Source organism: Vanacampus margaritifer, chromosome 6 (assembly GCF_051991255.1).
Source record: "Vanacampus margaritifer isolate UIUO_Vmar chromosome 6, RoL_Vmar_1.0, whole genome shotgun sequence".
Classification (NCBI taxonomy): Eukaryota; Metazoa; Chordata; class Actinopteri; order Syngnathiformes; family Syngnathidae; genus Vanacampus; species Vanacampus margaritifer.
This window is the reverse complement of record NC_135437.1, coordinates 16994129-17021056: the sequence shown is the minus strand read 5'-3', so window position 1 is coordinate 17021056 and position 26928 is coordinate 16994129. Positions and strand designations below refer to the sequence as shown.

The 26928-nt window shown below is 40.0% G+C and overlaps 2 protein-coding genes across 3 annotated transcripts in view; both read left to right on the top strand.

Annotated features, from left to right (window-relative positions):
- Positions 1-3669, top strand: part of vwf (von Willebrand factor) — a 28753-nt gene extending 25084 nt beyond the window's left edge. The window contains exons 42-53 of the mRNA XM_077568123.1: positions 95-199; positions 285-490; positions 1192-1341; positions 1470-1586; positions 1663-1843; positions 2198-2238; positions 2360-2476; positions 2577-2675; positions 2847-2975; positions 3065-3104; positions 3187-3284; positions 3385-3669. Of these exons, the coding sequence (XP_077424249.1) occupies positions 95-199; positions 285-490; positions 1192-1341; positions 1470-1586; positions 1663-1843; positions 2198-2238; positions 2360-2476; positions 2577-2675; positions 2847-2975; positions 3065-3104; positions 3187-3284; positions 3385-3570 (1469 nt within the window). The 3' untranslated portion in view covers positions 3571-3669. The remainder of the gene's footprint in view (positions 1-94; positions 200-284; positions 491-1191; positions 1342-1469; positions 1587-1662; positions 1844-2197; positions 2239-2359; positions 2477-2576; positions 2676-2846; positions 2976-3064; positions 3105-3186; positions 3285-3384) is intronic.
- A 699-nt stretch (positions 3670-4368) lies between these two features.
- Positions 4369-26329, top strand: ano2a (anoctamin 2a). 2 transcript variants are annotated; one of them, XM_077569042.1, is made up of 28 exons: positions 4369-4857; positions 8582-8757; positions 8890-9201; positions 12114-12209; positions 12742-12914; positions 13237-13291; positions 13842-13893; positions 14341-14396; positions 14484-14531; positions 14613-14677; positions 14918-15052; positions 15593-15753; positions 16045-16127; positions 16493-16504; positions 17268-17342; positions 17427-17483; positions 18614-18688; positions 18996-19197; positions 19984-20095; positions 20164-20221; positions 20295-20395; positions 20483-20646; positions 20723-20875; positions 21048-21100; positions 22016-22182; positions 22285-22390; positions 23299-23848; positions 25343-26329. In XM_077569042.1, the coding sequence occupies exons 2-28, from the start codon at positions 8605-8607 to the stop codon at positions 25918-25920; spliced, it is 3852 nt and encodes a 1283-aa protein (XP_077425168.1). In that variant the 5' UTR covers positions 4369-4857; positions 8582-8604; the 3' UTR covers positions 25921-26329. The 2 variants fall into 2 exon arrangements, with proteins under 2 accessions (XP_077425168.1, XP_077425169.1); XM_077569043.1 differs by lacking the exon at positions 16493-16504.
- Positions 26330-26928: the final 599 nt, after the last annotated feature.

Genomic DNA, 26928 nt, shown 5'->3' with positions numbered 1-26928 from the left:
AAAAAGCCAGAATATGACTCCGTTAACACTTTTAGTTTTTTACCTGAGACTTCAGTGTCCATGTAGCTCATTTTCTCCCTCTGTGACTTTTCAGTGTGTGATCTGTCAAGTTGTGACGTTCCCGAGGCGCCCCGCTGTGAGGATGGTGAGGCGCTGGCTCTGCAGAACCCAGGAGAGTGTCGAGCCATACACGAGTGCGGTAAGGCACAATCTCATCCACCGTACCCTGAAATCACACACCTGACATGACTCTCACATGGCTTCATCTCTTTTCCACCACCCAGTTTGCAAGAAGGAGGAATGCGCTCTTATTCCTACCCCAGTGTGTGGAGGCCATCGCCAATTGACGGTCAAAAAGACAAAGTGCTGCGATGTGTTTGAGTGCTCGTGTAGCTGCCAAAACGTCACTCGCACTTGTCCGGCGGGCTTCATCACGGCCTCCAAGACGGACGACTGCGGCTGCACTGAGATAAGCTGCCTGCCGGACAAAGTAAATGTTTTTCTCTGTTCTCTTATTTATACACAAATTTGGAGTTATATATATATTAAACAGAAACATTAAAAAATGACTACTAATAATCATGCTGTTCATTTGGGGCAGCTCTGGCATAAACTTTACACTATAGGTACTGGTCTAATACATTTGTTAAAGAGGAAGTCAAGCCAAATTAGTCTAAACAGTATTCTGATTAATATTGCGTTAAATATGAATAATACAACAAAATCCATTTTGTAATTTGCTGTTGACTGGAAATTACATCACAGTTGCTCAAGGCTCAGCTAACAACCAATCACGGCTCAGCTTTGGAACGTCACATGACCAAACTCAGAAAACAGGTAAACCATGATTGGTTGTTACCTGAGCAACTCTAATGTCATTTTCACTCTACAGCAAGTAACAAAATGGCCGCCGCTTGAGATGGATAAAAACGCGTGGATTTTTCTTCTTAATTCATATTCCACAAATGGAATATTGATCAGAAGACGAATAGTTTGGACTAATAGGGTCGCATACAACATAGTTATTGTTAAGAAAACGTTTGGGTTTACTCATTTAATTACTAATTAATCCGTCCAGGGAGTACCCCGCCTCTCGCCCGAAATCAACTACGACAGGCTAGAAAAAGGATGGACAAATGGATCTTGTCCTAATGTTTTTGGATTACATTTTTAAATATGCTCATCCAACAGGTGTGTGTTGTGGGGGACGTGGTCCACGCGGTGGGCAGCAAGTGGGATGAGGGATGCGAGAAGTGCAGCTGCAGCCAATTACAGGACAAGGACACGTCACTGCACATTGCTCACTGTTCGACGCCAGTGTGCCAACGGAACTGCCCACTGGTGAGACAGACAAAATAATCTATTTGAATGACATTCTGTCTGTTACCAAAATCAATAAACAACTATTTCTATTGATTTAGACTGTTTTTTTTTTTGGGTAAATGAGCAATTGTACATATACATCACAGGGTTCAACATACACACTGTCCAGTGGAGAATGCTGCGGAAAGTGCAGAGCAACGAGTTGTGTGGAGTCAGATGGTGAAATGCGAGGGGACGCACTGATTGGAGGAACTCTTAGACAGGTTTAGAACTCACACTGCTCTTAATAATTAAGACACCAATTCTGCCAAATTAAATGTATTCAATTTGTGTTTGTAGATTGGAGAGCAGTGGCAATCTTCTCGCGACAAATGTGTCATGTTCAAGTGTGTGAGGGTGAAGGACGAGGTGTTCACCTCTTCTACTAACATCAGCTGCTCCGCAATGGAAACGCCGTCCTGCCCGCTGGGCTCCGAGTTACGCTGCGATACGCTGGACTGCTGCCCCCGCTGCCATTGTGGTAAACGTCACATACAACGCTACTAGCTTGGCTAATTGTGTGAAAGGCGAACACAGGGTGACATAGTCACAATTACAGGTGATAATTTGTATTAAAAACACTTCTAGTCCTTATGTAAAGTGAACTGTTGCTATTGGCAGGAGTAAGGGACCAAGCCTAGTTGCAAATAGTGAAAATTTGTGAGCGATGAATGCTAATGCCATATTTTTAAACTGATGTATTAATTAATCCGTAAATCCCACACATATTTGCATATGCAGTTTCAGTGTCTTTCCAGCAGAGGTCGTATTTATACCAGCTCATGTTGGCTTGACCTGACAGTACAGTTGATGATAATGTATTTCTCCATCACAGCTCCTTTAGATGTTTGTGTCCTGAACCACACGCTCATTGGAGTAAGCAATCTTTTTTTTTTTAATGATGACTGATATCACTTTGATATTAAAAGGGACATATAATGAGAAATGTATACAAATATTGTGATTAAAAAATATTTTTTTTTTTTTACATGCATAGGCAGGAGAGATGTTGATGGCAGACGTGTGCACACGATGCGAGTGCATCATAGAGGGCGGCCTCATCAAGAAACATCGGCTCTCCTGCAGGAGAACCACCTGTGCTCCTTGTCCCATGGTATTTCTTATGTTTTATATGTTGTATTTAATTTGTAAAGTGAAGGTCTGTTCTGTTAGTATGTGTATGCGCATGAACTAAAGTGTATTGTTCACCACAGGGATACACAGAGCAGAAAGTGGAAGGTGCTTGCTGTGGTCGCTGTGTTGCCACTACATGCTTTTTAAAAATGCCTGATGGGAGGCAAATAATTCTGCAGGTATTTACACACATACATCACAGTGTTATGTATTTTTACCCATGCTATAAGCTTCTTTTTTTTTTTTCAAGTACTTTAATTTCAAAAAATAACTAAAAGGAAATTGACCTTATTTGCACAAAGGAGTTTTCCGCCTGAACGTGACTATACTATACTATACTATATTTCCAGGTGAACACCACAAAGGAGGACGGCTGCAATCAGTACGCTTGCGGCGTCAACAGCGAAGGAGACCTGGCCCTGCAGATCCGTACGACCACCTGCCCGCCTTTCAACCGCCAATCGTGCCTCCAACACGGGGTGCGGGTGCCTCATGCAACCCTCCTGCCCATACATATTCACACACAAGCTTCAGCACTGTTTTTACTGACGGAACTCTTAATTCTCAGGGGACTGTGAGCCAGATTGGAACAACATGCTGTGAGATGTGTGAGTAGCGCTATTATTAGTTATTTCATTTGTTGCAAGTCTGTTTTTAATTAAAGTAGTGTGTACACGTGTTCGTGAGAAGGTACAGAGTCAGAATGCCGGAGGACGGCAGGAACACTCAACTATGTCAAAGTGGACGACTGCCAATCAGAGCAGGAGATTGAATTGCACTATTGTGAGGTAAGGGGACACACAGTCGCACATTAATTTGACGATCCAGCAAACATCCCCAAAACTAACTGTCTCATCATTTGATCCTCTCTGTCTCTGTGTGTGTCAGGGTAAATGTCGCAGTAAGTCCATGTACTCCCTGCAGAGGGCTGCGGTGGAGCAGGAGTGTGTGTGTTGCGTCGCCACGGAGACAGAGCCAGTCAGCGTTCCCGTCCTGTGTGCCAATGGAACCCGCAGCCACCACACTGTCCTGTCTGTTACCGCATGCAACTGTCAGACCAAACATTGCACTTAGAGGCCAGCAGAAGTTAGTTATTATAATTTTGTTGACCTCTATATCCAAGACAAATGTACACGTATTACAATTTACAATAAAACAACACGGTCAAGTGTTTCCATTCTGTTTTGTAAATCATTCATATGTTCTCAGAGGTGGGTAATTCAGGTCGAGAAAGTAAAAACCCTGCCACAGTTTGGCTTTAGTTGAGTAGAAGCACCTGTGGCTATAGCCAAACTGTGGCAGAGATTTTACTTTCTGGACCTTGATTACCCACCACTGTGCAGCCTACATGTTACACTAGTAAAATTTGCTGTATGTTAAGAGTACAATAGCAGGGCCAGCAAGGACACTTTTGGCCGAAATACTATCAGAAGCACTAAACAACATTTACATTAACTCTGATATTAGAATTTTATTAATATATTTATTTGTTAATCCATCTAATCTGCCCATCCCATAACCTTCAGAATCAGTAGTGCTTCGTGATGTTATTTAAACTATATTATCAAATGGGACTGTTTCTTTAACCAATCAGATTTCTTAAGCATTTTTCTGTCATCTCATTGGTTGGACAGAGCAAAACTTGTAAGAGTTAGAGCCAACTTCGACATCCAAAAGATCTACACACATTAACACACTTACTAATAAGTATGGCTGATATGTTTTTTTTTTTTTAAATATATATTTGTTTTTACCACGTTGATGAATAACTCCACTTCAACAATGATGATGATGTTCCACTATAGTCCTCTGGGGGTGCTAGTCCTCACTAAAACGTGTTTTATTTTATAATCGAAGAAGAAACAATGTGGCCGCTAATTTACGTGAAACTTCGGTGAAATTTCCTTGAGTCATTAAAGAAATTATACTTATGCCTAAATGTAATGGTATTTCTCTTTAACGTCAGTCTTTTGGGAAAAATGAACTGTTGAAGTTTTAAGTTAACTTAAATGGTTATAAATGCGTAAACTCCCGGACATCATTAGCTATGCGGAACAGGCTGTCAAACGTTGTTGTGTTTTTGTTTTTGCCGTTGTTTGTTTTATTTTCTGCCACTATTTTTTTCCTAATATTTAGCGTTTAGTTTTAAAAACAACAAGATGTCCGGTATGTCACTAGGACTCAAGAGGAATTAGCGGGCTGGCGTGCGCGCGCCGAGCTAAAACCAGTGGGTGTCGGGAGCGTGTGCGGATTGTCCACCATCTCGGGCCCACGCCAATGCGCACTTCGCGCGTCTTATTATCATCATTTTCATTGTCATCCATCTCCACGGGGCAGCCAGCTGATCCTCCACGAACACTAGTGAGTATCCAGTCTTTTCTTTCTTGTGATTGTGGAATAATAAAACTGCCTGTTGAGCACGTTTAACTAATAGGTTGTGCGTCATGTGCGCACTTTTACGCGCACATTTGGCCTCTATCTGCTTCTGTTGTGAACAAACTACTTACATTACTTTTCTTTTCTTTTTTTTTATGTACTATGAACAGTCGATATCACTGTTGTGTTTTAGCGTGTGTGTCGAGGAGCGAAGCTTCTTTCGCCCGATCTGACCATCTGGATGCGCACAACTGTTGAATTAAACACATTGACTATTTCCACATTGGCTTCATAATCTAATTAAATTAAATCAATTATTATTATCGTTGTCATTACTTAAATTATGTAGACCATGTATACACCGTGCAAGCTCATATGCAGTGAAAGAAATGCACAAATGTCACAGCCTTTGTATAATGTTTTTAATCTCTTTTTCAGACTCATCTTTATCGTGCTTTTTTAAAATTCATTTTTATTGTGTTTTATATCTACTGTATATAGTCACTTTGTTTTGCTTGCTTAAATTTCTCAGTAATTTTATTTTGTTCATTGACTGTTTTAAAGTGACACCTGTTTACTATAATTTGAAACAATGTAAATATACTTTTTATAGTGTTAAAAGAAAGAAAGAAAGAAAGAAAAGTCCTGTCTCAGAGTGTGTCCTGCCTCAAGTCAGCTGGGACACGCTCCAGCACACCTGCGACCCTAATAGAGAGCAGTATAGAAGATGGATAGATAGTGTTTAAAATTAGCACTAATGTTTAATCTGTTGGAACGTCGTTAATACATCGACCCCTCAGTTACCCAGTACCCTCTACCCCTTTGTATGAGGGTGCATTTGTTGACCTTTCCGCATTCAGTGTTGTTGAGCTGTCAGCAGAGCTTACAGGTCGGTAAGCCTGACAGACATGCGCATGTGCCCTACTGCTGGGTTCGTTCCAACATAACAATGTCTCTATTAGTGCACAGGTTACATGGTAGAACGTGTATTATAGATTGCATATATTACCATAGGAAACAATGGAAATTATCTGTTCTAAGCATATTTTAACATGATTTTCACCTATAATGGGGAGGGTGTGGATGTTGCCCATGATAAATGTGGGTTCACATATAAATAGGCACCATACTTATGGCAGCGATTGACACTGATTTTCTACCTGGCTCCTTTGTTGTCATGGAACACAATATTAACCCTGGAGAACCCAAGAACCCTTTCCTTCTTTGGAAAATTATGAATTATACATTAAATGACTGCTATAAGTTCACTGAACACCAAAATATATGTTTTTTCAATTTTAACTCTTTTTTTTAACTAGCTCAGAGTTGCTAATTTATCAAAATATATATATAAAACATACTCCTAGGCATTCTGCCACATGATATGAAATAGATTAACAAAACAAACACAATTTTACCATCTGATGGTTTGCTGAGAAGATGGTTTTGTTTGGATTGATTTCCAGCTCAACGAAACAGCATGTTGCCAGCCATCTTGTCACCACCACTCTGGCTCATGTAAGTGCAATATTCATCCACTAGATGGCCCCATGCAGGGGTCCGAAGTGGCACTCTGGACTTTTGAAGTTAAATTTGTAAAAAAAAAAGAAGAAAAAAAGGTCTTTGTTATTTGAGTAGCAGAATTTATAGGGGCCAAATTTGACCCCGTGGGTTCTCCAGAGTAAAAAGTCACTGGCGGGATTGAAAATGTTGCTAAATTTGAAGCACTGGCGCCACTTTTGCACAGTAGCTTCACTCTATTTGCAGCCTTGTTGTTAGTGCAAGTCATGTCAGCAGGGATGAATCGCCAAGCCCTACTATAATGATAAAAAAACAAATCAAATACTGTAGCTATACAAAAATCAAAACATGGATACAAACATCTACAGGGATTTATTAATGATAACACGTAGCTGGCAGGGATAGATGAACAAAAATCGGCTGACCTCTGGCGCTATGTAGCGCATAACGACAGCCTGGCTTCTGATGTCCATCTTTGGACCTAATATGCTCAGTTTACATCTCAGTAGTCTGTTTACTAACACGCGGTAAACTGGGATTATCGCTGCAAGCGTGTCTATACGTTCAATGAAGTTGACTAGCTTATGTGGAGATGAGCGTACACACATCTTAGGTGTAAACAAGACCAAATGAGACGCTTAAAATTACGCTTAAAGAACCACAACCACCAACCTTCAAACACTGGACCGACCGGGCCAGTAGACTTAAAAAAAATAATAATTCAGCTGCCAAAAGTACATTTTAGGTTTCGGACGGACAGATTTATATGGCTGAACCGGGCCACTACATCTTGGCCTGGTGGATTTTTTGCCATGCACACAAGCCAGGAAAATCTTTTTGTATTACTACTAGCATCTGTATTGAGTACTGACGTTATTGTTGGATTCTATTTATTTCAAGACATGATTTTACCAATCTTACATTCATTAGCTTTAGCCTCTGAACTTGCACTTCCGTCCCGCCACTTTAACACCCTTTTTTCCATCATGAATGTCAAGATTAAAGTGAAAAAAGGTCATAGATAAAAAAAAAAAAAAATCAATCAAATCCCAACGAATGAAGCCCAGCGACCAAATTACCCCAGCAGATTGTGTAAATGACACCCGGTCACTCAGAGCTTAATCCAAGCCTACATCTTCAATTGGGGCACAAAAAGTGGAGAGACAGATTTGGCTTTAATTCTTGATCCGTCACTTTAAAATGTCACATGATACTGGAAAGTCAAATCAACCTCAGAACTCTTTGCAACAAATGCTCTAAGTCAGAGGTGGGCAATCTCGGTCCTCGAGGACCGGAGTCCTGCAGGTTTTAGAGGTTTCTCACTTCCAACACAAGCTGATTCCAATCAGCAGGATCGTTATCAGGCTTATGCAGAGCTTGCTGATGAGCTGATCATATATCAGCTGTGTTGAAGAAGGGCAACATGCAAAACCTGCAGTACTCCGGCCCTCGATGCCCACCTCTGCTCTAAGTGGTAACCACTCTTAGGGGTAACCAACACCTCCCCCAAACTCACAATGTAGCATCCCCTGGAAAGTTCAAAACAGTTATCCCCTGAAACCAGTTCAGGATGAGCGAAAAACTGTCCTCTAGGACTCATGTTGAAATTGAACAGGAAGTTGGAAAATGACAGTAAAGTTTGGCTGACACAAAATTGGGTGGACAATGGATATTTCTATTAAAACAGGACGCATGAAAAGAGCTTATTACCCACAGCCGAAATTGAACTGGAAGTCAGACATTGTGGATTGTAGCAGCCATTTTGTATGAATTTCAGTGTGTTTATTGAACAAACTCCAACTAGGGTATTCACCCCGATTGGAAGCAGGTATCGTATACCGATGGGCTACATGAAATTGGCATGATTTGTTGTTTTTTTTAGATTATAGTTGAAATATACTAGGTGTACAATTTTACATTGTATCATTCTTGATGGGGTAGACAAATTCTACTTATTAATTTGCATTCAGAGTAAAATATGGGCCTGAATAAAAAAAAACTGCTTTTACAGGGATAAAAGTAAAAAAAAAAATTTAAAAAAAAAAGGGGTTTGAGTGGCATGATATATAATATATGTATGTCTTTGTGATTTTTAACTACCTTATACTGACAGATGTTTTTAAAATGTTGACGCTGTTGAGAACAGTTTAGTTTTTTTCTTAACTCCTGCTTTTTCTCCTGCCTTCAGAGGGATGAAACGAAAAAGGCCGCATGTCCGCCGTCAGAGCAATGAGTGAGTCGTCGTCCGTTCACTCTGCAAAGCTCGTCTCGTTGGCCCGCTCGCTCTCCGGACTTGGGCTCGACGCCACCAACGGAGTCCCTCCCGCTGTTGGCCTGCCTGACAACAACGAGCCTCCTCCTCCGGTACTGAGTCGGGGTATCGGGGTGGAAAAACGTTTTTTGCTCAAGCATTTGATTTTTAAAAGGGACAGATAGACCAAGTCAATTGTAGATGAAGTTTAAAAATGGCTTCATCCGTTCTTCTTCTTCATACAGGTGTCCGGCATCGACCTCGGCCCAGGGCTCTTTTTCGCTGACGGCAAAAGGAAGGTGGATTATGTGCTTTGCTACAAATACAAAAAAAGGCAGGCATCCAAGGGACGCCTCTCCATCGTGTCCAACGGCAGCATTCCCATACCCATACCGGGCTTATGGGAAATGGACCCGGACTCCGGCGAGGCGGGAGGAGGAGCTGCTTCGGGAGACGCAGAGGAATCAAAACTGACCGAAGAGGAAAAGGCTGTCATGAGGGAGGAGTTTGAATCCGGGTTGCTCGATGCTGGATTGCAGATAGAACGCGATAAGGAGGTGCGTAATGTTCTTATCGGGCTTTCAACTATATGGAATTGCTGTATTTATTCTTCTTCCAATGATCGTATTTTTCGGACTATAGGCTATGTCACACTTTTTTTTTTATAGTTTGGCTGTTCCTGCGACTTAAACTCAGGTGCAACTTTATACATTATATTAAAATAAGAGCTCGAACTGACTGTTCTCTAATCGTTTTGATGGCAGCCAACGTGTTCCGGTTGGATTCTAAACTTCTGCATGCAATTGTGGAAAAGCATTTCTTATTACTTTAAAATGGCTTACCTTAACTAGAATCCTGCATCGCATTGAGGCCTAAGGTAGAATCCTGGTTGGTTATTTCGCCAATCTTTTATTTTTAAAATTTATTTTTTAGTACATTCACTCACACATACAAACAAGGTCTCCCGGGTGGGGAAGCAAACTCACACCGCCTGCATCGAAGGCAAGCGAAGGTACCACTCCGCCACCCGCTAATCTTTGTTGTGTGCCACATGCTAAGCGATACATCACACAAAACTCAGTGCTACCTCATCTTCATCTACTTCTTCCTCTTCATCCATTTCTATATCTTCTTCTTCCATTTCTTCTTCTGCTTCTTCCATTTCTGCTTCCATTTAAAACAGTTTATTCACAGATGTAGATTTATTAAGTGTCGACCTTTGTTTTTGATTTATGTAAGGAAATTGAAGGGTTTGGAAGGACATTGAGGAGGGTTAAGATGAAGCAAGACTTGTCGGTATTTAATAACTTGAAAATTTTCTGATTAGATCTGTCTTATTAGACCTTTTGGTTTTGTTGGTTTTGCGTGTTTTCTTTTTCTTGTGTCTTGTTTGACAGCATCGTTCCGGTTTGTGTGCTCAGTTTGAATTGGATGTTGGACTTATGAATTATAAAAAAAGCAAAAAATAAAAATTCTGCTTCCATTTCTTCTTCCATTTCTTCTTCTTGTTCTTTTTCCAGTTCTTCTTCTTCAAAAAAAATAACTTTCCCATAGTTAGAAGTGGAATTATCAAATCCAACCTGAACTCGTTTGCTGCCACGAACATGATTAGAGAACGGGGATTTGGGGTGCAAGTCCAAACTGGTTTGCCATGTCTATAATAACAGGACAGATAAAAAAAAGCCTAAATACCTAAGCAATACAGAAGAGGAAGTTGGCCTTTTTGGGGGAATATCATGGCCGTGTACCTTGATGAACAGGTATTTGGGAATTCGGCCAAATGGTTCCCAAACGAACGCAGGTAGACGGACGCCTAATCGCAAAGCCCTTTTGCGGGCAGTACTTATCGTCAAACTTCATGATTATCATGTCGATGCCTTGCCTTTTCATTGCTGCTTTTATATTTTTGGACCGACAAATTTGGGTCACACTTAAGGAAAGTGAACACAAGTCCTGTTACTGGATGGCTGCCAAACAGGTTAAGGATGACTCAGAGTCTGAAGCTAAGGCGTGCCATGTTCGTTGTATCCGCTTGCGTGGCATTGGATTTTGACCTGCTCGTACACCTTGTACATTTCTAGGATTTTTTTGTTTTTTAGAAGGACAAGTGTAATAGTATTATTTAAAAGGTGTTCATCAATTTTTGAAGCATGCATCATGGGCCAAATTTGTACTCCTTTAAAACTGACACACGGTATTATTAATAACTTGTTTTTTTTGCCTGCCCACCCATCAAGTGTAAGATTTAACAACCAAGTACATCTTTTGTGTTTCTGTGAGCAAGCTGTTATAATGATAGCCAAATTGTTGATGTCACCGTTATTTACGAAAGCCATACAGTGTATTGTCCTAGCAGAAACACACACACAAAGGAAAAATATTGTGTGACAGTGACAGTTCGTAACTGTATTGGGAAAACAATCGGAGGATGACCAGCGGAATACCTTGCGGTCATCTGTTCCTCGTTTGAGAGAGAACATAATGTCTGCACGGTTTGACAACATAAGCATCCTGCTTATTTTAGACGCAATGTTGCATGTGTGTGTTTTGTATGCACGTTGCGAGGCGCTAGAGTGTGTTATCAGCTGCTGTTTTGGTTGAGGATTAAGACCACTGACCACCAGTGTGAAGCCAAAGGCCAGATTATAGGGCCTTATTAGAGAGTGATCCACTACTCAGAAGTGTTTGTGCTGGCGCGAGAGAGACGTATGGCCGGCCGGGGTGGGTGGGGGGGCTTCGCTTTGATTGCATGAGTAGGCGCGTGTCGTCACTGCCGACCATCTGTCAGTGACCCAAGTTTTTTTAGGAAAGTCGACCGGGTGCGGAGTTCAAGATTATTTGTGGGCGGACGCTGCTGATATTGTAAATTTGTGAAGGTTTTGATACAGATCTTGGGATTTCATTAGATTATGCAGGTGTATAGGGAAGAGTATAACATTTGGGATAGATTTTTCGTCATCTCACAATGCAGCTGGAACAGGTGCCGCAATAATACTCGGCATCCCGGCATGAAGGTCATTGCTGTAATTAAATCATCTATGATTCAGTGGTGCAGTTTATTGTTTTTAATATCATTATCATCACCAGATTGCTTCTCTTTTGGGTCATTCCTTAAGTAATTCAAGAGTAAATATGGAAAATTGATTTACATTGCTTGTCTACAAAGAGTTGGGTTGCCTGCCGACTAGGGCTGGGTTTAAAAAATCGATATATCGATATTGAATCGGTATTCCTTTTCGTAGCCCAATATCTATTCATAAAACCATGAATCAATACATTTAATACAAAACATAAATTAATGTACCTTCTCGTGTCACGGGGAAATTTATTTTACAAAAAAATTATACCATGGAAATATGCCTGAGGCTGCACGCACTCTGTTCAAAAAGTCATTGTTCGAACGTTGTTTTATTTTGTTTATGTGCTTTTTTTAAATGAAGCTGTTGTGGGAACTTGTGTTTGTACGCAGAGGGCAAATGGCATCAGCTTCATCCGGCTGCACATCCCATGGACAATACTCAGTCGAGAGGCTGAACTTCAGAAGATTAAAGTTGCTGTCAAAAAGGTAGCTTACTCTCACTCACCTCTTTTTCCAATTCTGGGGAGGGGGAACATCTGTTCTCAAGGACCACATTTTATTTTATTTTTTATTTTAATTTTTTTATGGATAGATGGGCCAGGTTATTTGTAGATGAGGTAAAAAATTATAATAATTTAAATGTGGATGTAAAATACTTTATCGAAGTAGTATAATTATTTTAGTTATAATTAATTAACAATTATTGAATCAAATAAAATTATTTATTTGGCCTTTATTTAATTTGTATTAAATGTACAATCTCATTACATAATCTATTAACTTGCAAATATTTTATATAATTATAAATTTTTGGTATTGGTATACTACATATATCCAATAATTTTTTTAATGAATTAATAAGTAGATTGTTTATTGTATGACCAATAAATTACAAATTATTTAATTAAATAAACAAATAAAAATTATATTAAAATGTTTTAACCAATTTTAGGACTAAAAATTTGTGATCAAATGATTTGTGATACAAGTGTACATTTTTATTTTTTTTACTGAGCAGAAATGTGAGCTGCGGAAAAGGGCGGGCATTGCGGGAACGTGGGACTCCTTCGCCGGAAAAATGAACGCGCCGTTCCAGCCGGACGTCCCCGATTTCGATGTCCAGCGGGACCCGCAGACGCACGTCCATTTCAAGACGCTCAAACACCCTTTTATCAGAGACAAGCTCCACCTGTAAGTACCAACCCACTCACAAATTGTAAGGGGCAGGCGCCTCTCAGTAATGTTCACAGCCAGAGTTTGTGTAAAACTAACAATCAAGGACGTTTTTGGTTGAACTAGAACAAAGATTGCGAGAGTACTTTTTATGAGTAAACTAAACATATGTTCAATGTGTTGAACGCAACAGATTTTTTTTGTTTAGTTTTTTGAGGCCGAGGAGTCACGTATGAAGTGAACATTGTCTTCCATTTTCACATGTTCCATTTAGTGTCTTTTCCACAATAATAAAAAACCTGGCAGAGGTTTATGTCTGATTTGGTTGTTCTCCTTGCAGGTATGACATCACATCAACAGAAACTGTCTTTGATAATGCGACACGGAGCAGAATAGTAAGTGGAGAACTTTACATTTGGCCTAATCTTATCCACAAGAGGGCAAGGGAAAAAAACAAAAAAACAACAACAGGGTTATACAATATTAACTAGAATAGTGCGAGAGTCTATTTAATGAGTTGAAATGCTGCAAGAAGACCAGGCCGATGCAGAAATCTCCATAGCAACAATTCCGAGGTGGTGGTCTGCTTCAGGTCTTGTCCCAGTCAAAGAAGACCATATGGATTCATTATAGATGAGATTTACAATCAAAATGTTTTCTAATTTGTTTATTTGTGTTGTTTCAGTAGACACCCATGTATATAAGTACGTACCAAACTGGTGTATTTCAAAAGAGGCATATTTTATTCACATTTGGAAGAAATCTGCTTCCGATCTCAAAATATTCAATTACATGTGGGGGGGTTTTCTCCCCTGCTTTACGTTACCACGATGCGTGTCTCAATTGTGCCACCGGAGAGCAAAAACAATTGGAATGGTGTCACATGAACCATGGAGTGTAAATCCAAACCTTGTTTCATAACCCGCTTACTGTGTTTGTGTGCAGGTTGCAGAGATTATTTCACGCACAATCTGCAGACACTCCTGCCAAACCACCGGTGAGAACCACATTGCCCCCTGTGGCTACTATTTTAACTAATTCACTGCCATTGACGGCTATAGACGTCAAAAATTCATTGGAACTATTTCTATTAGTTTAAGTTAACAAGAGTATGAAAACCTAGAAAATTCCAAAATTTTATCACCTGATGCCCCTAATTTTTGATAATCTTTTCTTTTTTTAAATTAAAATCTTTAATTGTAATAAATCACATGATTTTAATAGTTAACTCATGATTAATCACATATTTTATATCTGTTCTAAATGTACAATAAAACATTTTTTCTAGGTTTTCATACTCTAGTTAACAAAAGTGTTGTTGTTTTTTTTTTAAATAATAGAAATAGTTCAAATGAATTTTTGACATCTATAACTGTCAATGGCAGTGAATGAGTTCATTCTTTAGATGAGTCATGATATCCTGAATGCTGTCTATTTACTACAGGCATCATGTCCTTATTGGCTCGGGGGGTCTACATCTCTGCCTTCCCTTTGCATGATGTGAGCGTCCTCAGATAAAGTTGCATGGAGTCTATTTCATTGCTATGAATGGAAATGTTATACACAAGTGCTTATTTTGGGATACAGGGCCCGTTTTCCAGGAGAGGAGGTAAAGATCAGCGAAATGACAGACAGGTGAGCCCCGTTTATCATGTCATTGCACGGTTAACATCACAAAGACATTTATTTGTGGCGGAATCTTTGGTTGTCTCTCAGGTCCTTCATGAAGAATGGGCCAACTACGGAGTCATGCTCAAGTACCAGCCTGTGGACCTGATAAGGTTGCTCTTTTACTCTCATCCTTTTTCTTTAGAGCAAGTCAAGTCAAGTTTATTCATATAGCCCTTAATCACACAAGAGTCTCATATACACCGTATACACTAGACCAGGGGTCGGCAACTTTAAATACGATGTATAAAATGGATGTATAAAAGAAGACAGAAAGCAGCACGTTCCAACAGTCAAGATGTAACAATAAAAAAAAGCCTTCCTTATACAGTATGTTACTTCTAATTGGACAGGAACTACTTTGGAGAGCAGATTGGCTTGTACTTTGCCTGGCTTGGTGTCTACACTCAGCTCCTCATCCCTCCATCCGTACTAGGCATCATTGTCTTCCTGTATGGCATCTTCACTGTGGACACCAACATGCCAAGGTAGGCACATATGCTAAATCTTAACTCATTCACTGCCATTGACGGTTATAGACGTCAAATATTCATTTTAACTATTTCTATTAGATTAACATTTTTTCTCCATTTTTGTTAATAAGAGTATAAAAACCTAGATTTTTTTATTGTACATTTAGAACAGATATAAAATGTGTGATTAATCGTGAGTTAACTCGTGAAGTCATGCAATTAATTACGATTAAAAAATGTAATTGCCTGACCCTCCTAATTTTTAATAATCTTTTCTTTACTTTAGTCACGTCAGGCAATTACATGTTTTAATTGTAATTAATCGCATTACTTTAATAGTTAACTCTTAATGAATCATACATTTTCTATCTGTTTTAAATGTACAATAAAAAAATTATAGCTTTTCATACTGTTGTTAACAAAAGTGGAAAAAAAATGTTAAACTAATAGAAATAGTTCAAATGAATTTTTGACTTCAATAGCCGTCAATGGCAGTGAATGAGTTAATGTGTACTTTCAAAAATATCAGTAACGTTTTATTCAACGGCCCTGCAGTCAGGAGACGTGCGACGACAACCTGAACATCACCATGTGTCCGCTGTGTGACGGAGTGTGTGACTACTGGCAGCTGAGTACGGTGTGCTCACTAGCCAAAGCGTCCTACCTGTTTGACAACGGAATCACGGTTCTATTTGCCATCTTCATGTCTCTATGGGGTAACTATCATGTTACTTTTTGTCTCATTCATTTCATTGTGTCTTTTTTTTTTTACTTATTTGTTGTTTTGGTTTGAAAATGTGAATGATTGAAGTGTGACAGGGACTTAAATATTTAACCTTTACTTAACCAGGTTACAATGCCGACCTGATTGCAGGCAATAAGGCAAAACAAAGCGAAAATACAGTAAAATCAAGTACAAAAAAAGTACAAAAACAACAGGTATAATGTGTGATGTACAGTATATCTTATTTCATATTGAACACAATTGTTTGTGTGTCATCTTCTAGCTGCTTGCTTCCTGGAGCACTGGAAACGGCGACAGATGTGTCTGAAACACACATGGGATCTGACCAGCTTGGAGGATGAGGAGGTACTGTACACGTCAGCCACATGCAGCAACTTGTTTATTTATCACCATTTTGAGCATGTTGCTTCTAAAGCCGTCACATAGTCTAAATGTCTAATCCTAAAGCAGCCGACCTGAGAGGGTTAAACCTCACAGGCTCGGGGTCAACTGCGGTGTGACCTCACACATGCACGCATGCACACACTCAGACGTAAATATGCGCGCACGGGAATTGGCATGACTCTTTCACACACGCCTTAATGAGATTGGTCCCTTCTTAAATGGGGCAAACTTGCTTGAGAAGATGACCATAAATACTTACTTGCCTGTAACAATTGTCAACTTTTTTTATTGCGTGCTTGTTTGTCCTTTACATTTGCTGGCCAAAGGAGCGAGTCCAGGTGAGCATGTCTCTGTTGACATTTGATGCATCTATAGGAAGCTAGGGCTGGGTGATTAAAATAAAATCTCTGTCTTTTTTTTTTCCCTACAGAAAAGTGATTTCTAATTTTTAATCAGTTTTGACAATATTCAAAGCAAGTTCAGGTCCTCTTCCAGGATTCTTCTGATTCCAATTAATGAAAAAAAAAAAAAATCCTGAGCAATAATAAAATAAAATAAATAAATAATAAAATTATCAGAAGAAATTAATGAATCAATCAGACCCATAAGAAGCGACAAGTTCGTTGTTCAGGGGTTGGAGTAATACACACCAAAAAAAGCAACAATGGCAGATGGTAGAATAATTACAAATGCAGGATTAGAAACCAATTTTCTGGATTTCTATAATGTCTCACGGGGCATTTTTTAACTTTTGCGTTCTTTTATGCAGGCAAAGTATGGCCAATGGACCTCATACGGCCCACTTTATTTTTTAATCCAGCCCACTGAGCATTTAGATTATCAAGAGTTCTGTTCGGTTCTATTTGTTGCATTAATTTAGCTTTTAAAAAAAATATTAAAATGTAAATTAATTCAGTGGAAATAATAAAGTCCAAAAAAATTGATACAATTAACATGTTTATTGTATTTCTGTAAAAAAAAAATTGAGTGTGCTTAGTTGGCAAGTTAGTAAGAGAAAAAAATTGCCCCCCCCCCCCCAAAAAAAAAGTAACATGTCCTCATGCAATGCCTTCATACTGCGAGTGTGTTTGTGTTTTGTAGGAAGAGCTGAGGCCCGAGTATGAAGAGGCATTACAGGAGAAAAAAAACAAAATGAAAGCAAAGTGGAAAAAGAAGGTGAAGGTGCCATACATATCTGATTGTCGTGACTAAGGGTGGTAAATGCATTTAAAATCACATCCAAACTGTGTTGTGTTGCAGTTGACTCAAAGTGGGGACGGAGTGGACGGAGAGAGGGACCAGATGCTTTCCTACCAGGTAGCGCTTGTTGATAAATGGGGGGAGGGGGCGGGGTTGCTGCACTAAGGTGATTTAAACCTCGCCTGGGAGCTAACGTTTATCCTAATCTCATTTGTTCGGCAGTGCTACTCATGCACTAAAATCCACAAATATTGTTATGCAAACATCTCAAATGGCCTTTGCTGAATAATTACAATTCAAACACGGCAGCATGTGTGTTATTTTATATATATATAAAAGCGCAGAGGAAGAATTCTCAACCCTATCCAACTTCTGTGAACGGTTGAGTCCAAAGCTGCTTACCTGCCTGAGATTAGCCCAGATTACTGATGCAGAGAGAAAGGCAGGAGGGAGGCCATGTTTATCTGGCAAACACACACCTGCCAGGTGGAAAACATAACACACAATGTGTGTGAGGGAATGTTGGGAACTAACAGTGGCACTCTGTTATTGCCATAACTGAACTGTGTGTACTAAACAAATCATGTGTTATAGCTGCACATGTCAAATACCAAACACTTATTTAAATTAAACAATTTAGTTTTGCAGAGAATAATAATCTGTGAGTAACATAACCTAAAGTTGTATTTTGCAACTTCATCTATCATTTTAACTTCCTCTTCATGCCTACATTCCCTTTACACACACACTTGGATTTACAACGTTAAACACGTTGCCAGTCATTGCTTTGTTAGCTGTTGATATTTGCAGACTGAGTTGTGATCATCATTTTAGCTGACGATTGTTGTGTAAACTTTGGAAAATAGCGGAAAGTTCCTCTTTAAATTTGTGTTGGTTGTCTTGGAGCTTTTTCACTGTAAACACCAGAGTAGCATGATTTTGTTAAGCCATGTATGGCCATGGAGAGTTGCAAAATGTCGTTTTAGGCCAGATAGGTACAGTAGTTCATAACAAACGGAAGAAATGCTGAGACGTTCACCACAGTAAGGTTTAGAACTGTGTGGGGAAATTATGTGATCATAAAAGTAACTCTATTACCTGTTGGAAATAAATGAATGCAATTTCAGTTTTGTAAATATAGGTCAGTGCTTCTGATCGTGTTTAGGTCAGCAGAGAAGGCCTTGCTCACACTAAAGACTACCAGTGGAAATTGATAACAACCATTTTTATTGCCATTCTTTTCACAGCTAGAGCCAGAATCCCTGGACATCGAGGATCACCTGCCAGGTTACCTCATCAACGTGTCCACACTACTGCTACTGGTACACCTGTGTTATTGATTCCTGTAAAAAAAAAATAAAAAAAAATATATATATATATATATATATATATATAAGAATACATGGATCCAGCTCTCATGTTGAATGCATGTGTACCTGAAGTGTCCAACGAGTGGACATTGCCCAATGACAAAATGCAAAATGAACTGTACAACATACATGGGTAATGAAAAGAAAATGTTGATTAGGAAAAAAAAATGACGTGTAACTTGACTAGTAATTTTGTCATGTGCATGTACATTTAAACAAGAAATTGCGGTAAACATTGTATGTGTGTGTCTGTGTCCAGGTTTTTGTTACTTTCTCGGCCGTGTTTGGGGTAGCCGTGTATCGCATCTGCATGTTAAGCGTGTGGTCCATGAATCCCGACCATGATGCCAAAGCCAGCGTGAGGATGACGGTCACCACAACGGGCATCATCCTCAACATGTTGGTGGTGCTGGTGTTGGAGGAAGTCTATGGAGCCATTGCGGTGTGGCTGACTGAGCTGGGTATGCATCAACAAAAAAATATTTTCAAACTATATATAGAATTTGCCTCTTATCAGAATCTAACTCTAAAGCTACCTCCAGCAATACTGCAGCTCTGCACCTCGTTTGTCTTTCAGTTTGATCATGTTTCTGTGTAATCCGACCATTGCTTGAGATTAAATAGAATATAAAAGATTTAGCATTTAACCCGTGGGCAGTATTTTATTTTGAAATGGCTTGGTCAGAACCAACAAAAAGCCAAAAACGGGTCACAATAACGCCTAGGGGTTAATGCATCATGATGAATTGATTGCAGCTCCTTCTGGTGTTCATGACTTGGCCACTGGTGGGCAGTATGGTTTAGTCATATTGGCTTAAAAAAAGAAGAGTATCACAACTACTGTATGTGACTCAGTAAGATGTAGTAATTTTAGTAGTTTCCTAAAAGCGTTATAATGCTGCCACTTAGATGCTATTTGTTAGCCCATCTATGGCATTTCCTATTATGTATTAGCATTAAGCTAGCAGACTTAAACGCAAAGTTATTTGGCGGTTTTAAATACACATTTAATTCTCTTCTTTTTTGTTTAGTTTAGCCTATTTTTGGAAGATTTATTCATTGTGGATTCTCAGATTTTTGCTCACAAGTCAATTCAAAACATCTACATTGTTAAAAAAAAAAAATGTCTATGTCGGGTCACTCGTGTCTCAAGTCAACGCTATATTTGAATATGTCAATTTCCCATATGTGGGTGGGCAAGTACTTACAATGTAATCTGATTGTGTGTGTTTGTTTCGTCCAATCAGAGCTCCCAAAGACACAGGAAGAGTTTGAAGAGCGTTTGATCTTCAAGTCTTTCTTTCTCAAATCCATGAACGCCTTTGCACCTATTTTCTACGTGGCCTTCTTCAAGGGCAGGTGAGCGTCTATTCACATCCGTCACTCATTTCCTCTTTTTTTCCTGAACCTTTGTTGTCGTCTTTCAGGTTTTCCGGTCGGCCCGGAGACTATGTTTACGTCTTCGGCGACTATCGCATGGAGGAGGTGCGGCCTCACGTCTCCTTGTGTGTACTGTGAAATCATTTTAAACGTGCTTTTTTTTTTATGCCATCTCTAGTGTGCGCCTCCAGGCTGCCTCATCGAGCTGTGCATCCAGCTCAGCATGATCATGCTCGGAAAACAGCTCATTCAAAACAATGTGTTTGAAGTTCTCATCCCGTACGTTCGCCTGCTCACAGCTTACATTCCTGACAAACATCAAAGCTTACAAGTCATAGTGAACATTGTTTGTGGTGTTCTTTCTAGTAAGTTGAGGAAGATGTACAGAACCCTGCAGGAGCAAAAAGGCAAAGATAGAGGCGGTGAGGACGAGATGGACGAAGCCGACGAGAAAAGATCCAAGCAGCAATTCCACAAAGATTTTACCCTGGAGCCTTTTGAGGGCGTGAGCCCGGAATACATGGAGATGAGTGAGTGTCTTTTCCTCCAACACGTTCACGCGCTCTGCCCGCACGCAATTCCAAACGGGCGTTGTTCTCTCCGCAGTCATCCAGTACGGCTTTGTATCTCTGTTTGTGGCTTCCTTCCCGCTGGCGCCCGCGTTTGCTCTGCTCAACAACGTCATCGAGATCCGCCTTGACGCGGCCAAGTTTGTGACCGAGATCCGGCGGCCGGATGCCGTAAGGTGTAAAGACATAGGTACACTGAATACGCACGCACATGATAGCATGACTGCTAATCTATGACTCTTCAGGATCTTGTAATCACTTTCTTCTCCTTTGCTGTCCCTCATGCACACACAAACGGTCTTCCGCTTCCCTCTCCCCTTCTTTCTCCTTTTTTTTTTCTTCCTCGTACATGCCACCTTCAGGAATATGGTACAACATTCTCTGTGGAATCAGCAAGTTTTCTGTCATTACCAATGTAAGTGTGTGCGTGTGCTTTGTGTCCATGCATGTAATATTGATTTATCAGCGGACCTGCTATCTTGGTACTCGTGAAAAGTACCTCCTCAATGGAGTTGTTGCTATGAAACTATAATTTATCATTTTAAAGGCCGGTGATGAGTGTGCTCACAAGTTTGCAACAAATGATTGACACCTCGTAAGTCATACCCTTTGACTCTGGTTGTATTTGCCCTATAGGGTGTGACCCCCCATAGATTTGCATTTTTGATTTTTTTTTCCAACATTTTTGATTTTTTGAGGGGGGATTTCCCTGTTTATCTGAATGTTTATTGGCATTTTTTGAAGAATTTGTAGAGGTTATTTTTTTTCTTCCCATCAATGCATTTTAAATGGACATCAATTACCGTACTCACTCCACGCAATTTTTTTTATATTTGGTCCCTATCCCCCCCCCCTTCTTCTTTCATAACGGGGATCAACTGTATATCAAATTAGTGACTCAAGATGGGCCAGAAACGGCCAACTAATTTTTTTTCGCAGATAATTTTTATCATATGATTTTTTTTATCATATGATTTTTTTTTTTTGCAATTACGACAGACGGAAAGGGACTCTCTTTTATTGCGAACTTCCCCTTTAAACTGTGGCTGTATAAAAAAAATTAAATACGCAACAATTTCACGTATGGCGTGTTGTGTGTGACAATTTGAAGATCAAAATAATAATTTACTCAATTTTGGTGTGACAATTTGAAGATAAAAATAATATTTTACTCAGTTTTAGTATAAGCCTGCAACATATTACTTTCAGGATATGTGCCCTGTCTTTGACTGGCAACCTGTCCAGTTGACCCAAATAGGACAAACACTATTAAAAAATGCATGGTTGGTATCGTTGACTAATGTTTTTCAATTGTGGTTTGTCTCCTCAGGCGTTCGTTATCTCCTTCACGTCGGAGTTTGTGCCTCGCATGATGTACCAATACATTTACAGCGGCAACGGCACCATGAACGGCTACACTGAGCACTCCCTGTCCTACTTCAATGTCACCAACTTCCCGCCAGGCACCGCACCCAACACAACGTTATCCATGTGCAGGTGGCGAAGATTCCTTTAAAGTTTAAACCTTCGCCTATTTGGTTTTCCCTTAAGAGCAATGTGTCCCGCGGTGTATGCTAAATCTCACTTTGTGTTCATTAGGTATAAGGACTACAGGGATCCACCATGGGCACCAGATGCTTACACCTTCTCTAAACACTATTGGTCTGTTCTGGCTGCAAAACTGGTCTTTGTCATATTCTTCCAGGTACAGGTTTTTGGGTTTGTTTTTCTCAAAACCATGAAATTAATATTGATTTCAAGTACGGTGTTTGAACATATTTTGACCAATCGGGCCATTTAAGACACTTAAAGGCTGTTGTAAATTGTAAAGGTCTCCTTTAAGTCTTTTACCGCCAAAAACGTTTAATGACGTATAGTACAATCCAAATGAATCCTGCCAAAAACGTTAATTGACGTTTACGTGCTTTTTTTTTCTCAATGGGCAGTTAGTTCAACGTGTTGTGCAGCCTGTTTAATGGACTTGTGAAATCACAAACACCCACTAACTATGGCCAGCAGATGGCAGCATTGTATCTCTTTTCAATGGGCTCCCATTAGTATGGAATTACACTGGAACATGACCAATCTGATGAAATCGAACGTTTTCAAAGATGACGTGAATGATCAAAGCCTTTGTCACATTAAATCTAATTCACAGAGCGTCACTAAACAAAAAATATTAGTGTCAAAAAAGTTGTCCTTATGTTTCAATTTTCGCTCAATGTCACTCAAATTACCTATTTACAAATGGTGATTACTAAAGAACGGAATAAGGTACATACATACTTTTTTCTAATGAAAGAATGGAACGCGATCTTTTATTTGGTAGCCACCATGTGTATGTAGTCAAAGTACATAATATTCTGTTTGCCTTGAAAGATGAGTTAAAATGCTCAAAATCGGCTGGCACTGTCGGGGGTTGTTTTTTGGATAACGTGTGGCAGTAAAAGAGTTAATTACTCAATTTAAAAGAGTATCAGCATCTGTTAAGGTAATGCCATATATTGAGATAAGGCCTTAATTGGTTCAAATTTGTTTTTCTTCAATTACTACCTGGGAATAGTTTACTATACCCGAAACAGTCAGATGACGCCAGAGTTTAATTCCTTTCAGAACCTCGCCATGTTCCTCAGCATGCTGGTGGCCTGGTTGTTCCCCGATGTGCCTCGGTCACTGCGGGAACAGCTGAAGAAGGAGAACATGATGCTGATGGAGTTTCTACTCAATCAAGACCAGGAGGCTCACGCTAAGTCACTCTCCACCAAACCCTCCGTCTTCCCCTTCCCCGCCAACATAGACATTGTGGTGGAGCCACCATCGGAGGAGCACCAGGTCCAGAAGGAGGTGGAAGACGTCGAGGAGGAGGAGGTGTTGGAGGTGGAGGTTGACGAAGCTCAAGAGGAGCCCAGTCGGACTAGTGATAGTGACTCAGATGCTGGCAAGTCATCAGAGGATGTAGTTGGAATGGGAGATGAGGAACGAGGATGTGTGGAAGAAGAAAGGGGGGAAGAGGAAGCAGAAAAGTCAGAGGACGAGGAGGATGGAATAAAAGTAAGCGAAGAAGGTGAGCAAGACTACGAAGATGAAAATGAAAAAGCAGCAAATGAGGAAGACGATTCAATTGTGGATCTGGACGCCCTCATGATCCAGCTGGGCCTCACAGGTGAGAGATGAAGCCTTTTAAAGCATGTTTCCACCAAGCTGTACAGTTCAATACACATGGGACATTTTTGGATCAGATAAATCCTGATCATGAGGATTTGTAAAGGCGTGATTGGAAATAGTGTTGCATCATAATGACCACATGTATACTGCCAATTCTTCATTCGGGTCACAGGTGAGCTGCAGCCGATTCCAGCTGACTCACTGGGTGAGGGTAAACATTGGCAAACACGCACTCACGCTCACACCTATGGATAATTTAGAGCAGTTGTGGCCATACTTTTGCAGCTACATTTCATTTATAAAATTAACAGATCGTTCAAGTCATTCATAGATGAGATAAAAATAAATCAATATTTTTATAGTATTTATTATTGTTTATATTAGATTTAATTAAAGTTATTTTGTTAAATTATTGTAAATATTTTTAATGCCTAATTAAAATGAATGTTTTATTTCACTCAAATAAAAGTCACCAATTCATAAAATTAAAATTTATAGCAGCAACTTTGTAAATTAAAATTGAATTATCCTTCCATTACGAACCACATTATTTTTGTTGTTGCTGTTGATGTTGTTTTTAACCGAGTTCAAATATAAACTTGCGCACCGATTTGTACTGAACCGAGCTGTGCTCCTTAGTGGAAACAAGGCTTTTAGTTTATTTTGTTTTTTTTGTGTGCCATTGCGCCATGTTCAACCAAGTTTCAAGTCAGATTCTGTTTGTGTTTTCATTATTTTAATTTATTGATGGCAACATTCCAAAATACAAGTCTGCAACATTTTTATGTTGAAGTGCCAACCACATTGGCATGCACTCTTTTGGTACCATTCCACTGTAGTTGGTATGAGACACACTAGTCCAAGAGGGGTTGGTATTAAGACCCGACGGTCGGTTGATTATTGCCCTTCAAACATCAGCCAATTGGGCCAAATGAGCGATTATTTTCACCTTGAAACTTTATAATCAAAGAAAAGTGAAGTTTCCAACGCTGTGAGAGTAACCTGAATACACCATTTTGCTTGCATAGCATTAGCAACGAGCAAGTGTGTAGCGTATATTATTCTGTTGACCCTAAGCATCCTTTAAGCTGAAGTTTAATGACACCCCAGTTGGAGTTAACTGTAAAACTAAACACACAACAATAAGAATTGCATCCACTGTATATTTAAATACAAGACATGCTTCGTTTTTAAAGCATCACTAGCCTAGCGCTAATGCTAAAGTTAATGGCGGATCCCATTCAAACGCTAACGGGAAGTTAGCATCGACTTTGGGAGTAAATAACGAATATTGGTATGATTTTATTTTTTTTATGATAACATGATAATGATAACTTTTTTCCACAAAAGTTAGCATTTTCATTCCTAAGGCATCTAGCGGTCCAGACAAAACTGAGGGGATGCTTGGGAAAATGTCTCAAAATGTTTGAGAACCCTTGGTGTAAGTAAGTGACTTTCGCGTCTTCTCATAAATTCTAACATTCTCATACAGATGAAGACTCCACGTCAATCAAAGATAAAGAGATTCCGCAGTCAAGCTTTGAGCAAGAACTTCCATCCAAAAGAGCTTCCTGCCAGTCACTGAGCAGCTCCATGGCAGAAATGGCCCCCTCCCACACGGACGCAAGGCTCTTTGCGCCCATCGCTCCTCCGCCCCGAGAGCCGGGCGCCGGGGCAAAGGCCCGCTGCTCCACCCTGCCTTCACGCCACCGAGGGGCGGAGACGTGTTACAGCCTGCCGAGACCCAGCCACTCCAGCAGCCTCTCCAGGTTCAGTCAGCAGGCGTCTCTCGTGCCGTTGGTCCCCCTGGAACTTTCGCCGTCAGCCAAGCCCGAGACCGAATCCCCGCAGCAGCCCCCCGGCTCCTGCGAACTCTTCTCCCTTAAAGGCCCCCCGCCTCAGCAGCCTCGTTCCAGGGGCAAAGCCCGGTGCTCCACCCTGCCCTCCAGACAAAGAGCCCCTGGCTCCGAGGAGCGTCCCACCAAGCCGAGTCATTCGACCAGCTTCACAAAGCTGGGAGACCGAGTGCCCCCTTCCCCTAGTGAACTTAAACGCAACACACCGGTATGAGAGGGGGTTGGAGGCAGCAAAAAGAGATGCGGGGGGAATGAGGGAGACAATCCAGATTATTATCTTGTCTGTGCCTGGAGCCTCACCCACCCCCTTATTCCTAAATAATACTCCCCAGACCATTGTTATCCTTTTCAATTGTCACACGTTTATACAACAGAAAGACAATTCAAAGAAAGCAACCATATCATGGGAACTTTAAATCTTTTTATTTATTCTTGTTTTTACCCTCCAGACGCAGCTCAAATAGCCCACCCTCCTCTGTGACACTCATGTTACCCAATTTGTCTCATCACTGAGAAGTGTGGGAGCTATAGAAGAAGATAGCGAAGTAGATGAAGTATTTATTTTTAGAGGTTTTGATATATAAAATAAGGCAAAAATATATTAAAAGAACAACATATTTTTATGTCTGGTGTTTTCCTTTTGAAATCTGATTGGTAATCATTTTAGGTTCTTGACTCATTTGCTCCCAAAAACATATAAGAACGTTTTATTTTAAATATTGCCACGGTTCCAAAAACTCAGTTGTATGTTTTTAATGGGGGGGGGGGTTTATGCTAGGGCATACAGAAGGCTTTGATGCAGCCTCTGACTTGAAGAGGTCGCTTAAAGCAATGGTAGTTATTACAACAACAAAACGGTGGCAGCAGAGTATAAGAGATCAACCAGGGCCATTTTTTCCCCGGTGTTTTCAACAGGTTTGTGAATAATGATGAAATTTAGCTATATTCTAATGCTAATTACCTTTTTTCCTGATGAAAGAACAGATTCTAATCTTTCTTTTGGTAGGTTCCATGTTTTTATAGCAATAGAACTAAATATTCTGTGGGCATTGCAAAATCTGTCAAAATCCAGTAAAACAGCCGAGAGCGAAGGGAGTTGCTTCAGTGAAAATGGCTGTGGAGTGAATGAGTTAAAGGGAAGGTCAACCCCCCCAAAATATCTTGACAATAATATGTTCTATGCAGCCACACTAGTCTAAATATGTTATTTTGGTTAATATTG

Bases quoted from the DNA above. Each gene is read 5' to 3' on its own strand.
- ano2a (XM_077569042.1), top strand. From the start codon at position 8,605: ATGTCCGCCGTCAGAGCAATGAGTGAGTCGTCGTCCGTTCACTCTGCA. The intron at 9,202-12,113 runs GTGCGTAATGTT...GTTTGTACGCAG, and splicing joins AGATAGAACGCGATAAGGAG to AGGGCAAATGGCATCAGCTT. The intron at 20,396-20,482 runs GTACGTTCGCCT...TGTTCTTTCTAG, and splicing joins GTGTTTGAAGTTCTCATCCC to TAAGTTGAGGAAGATGTACA.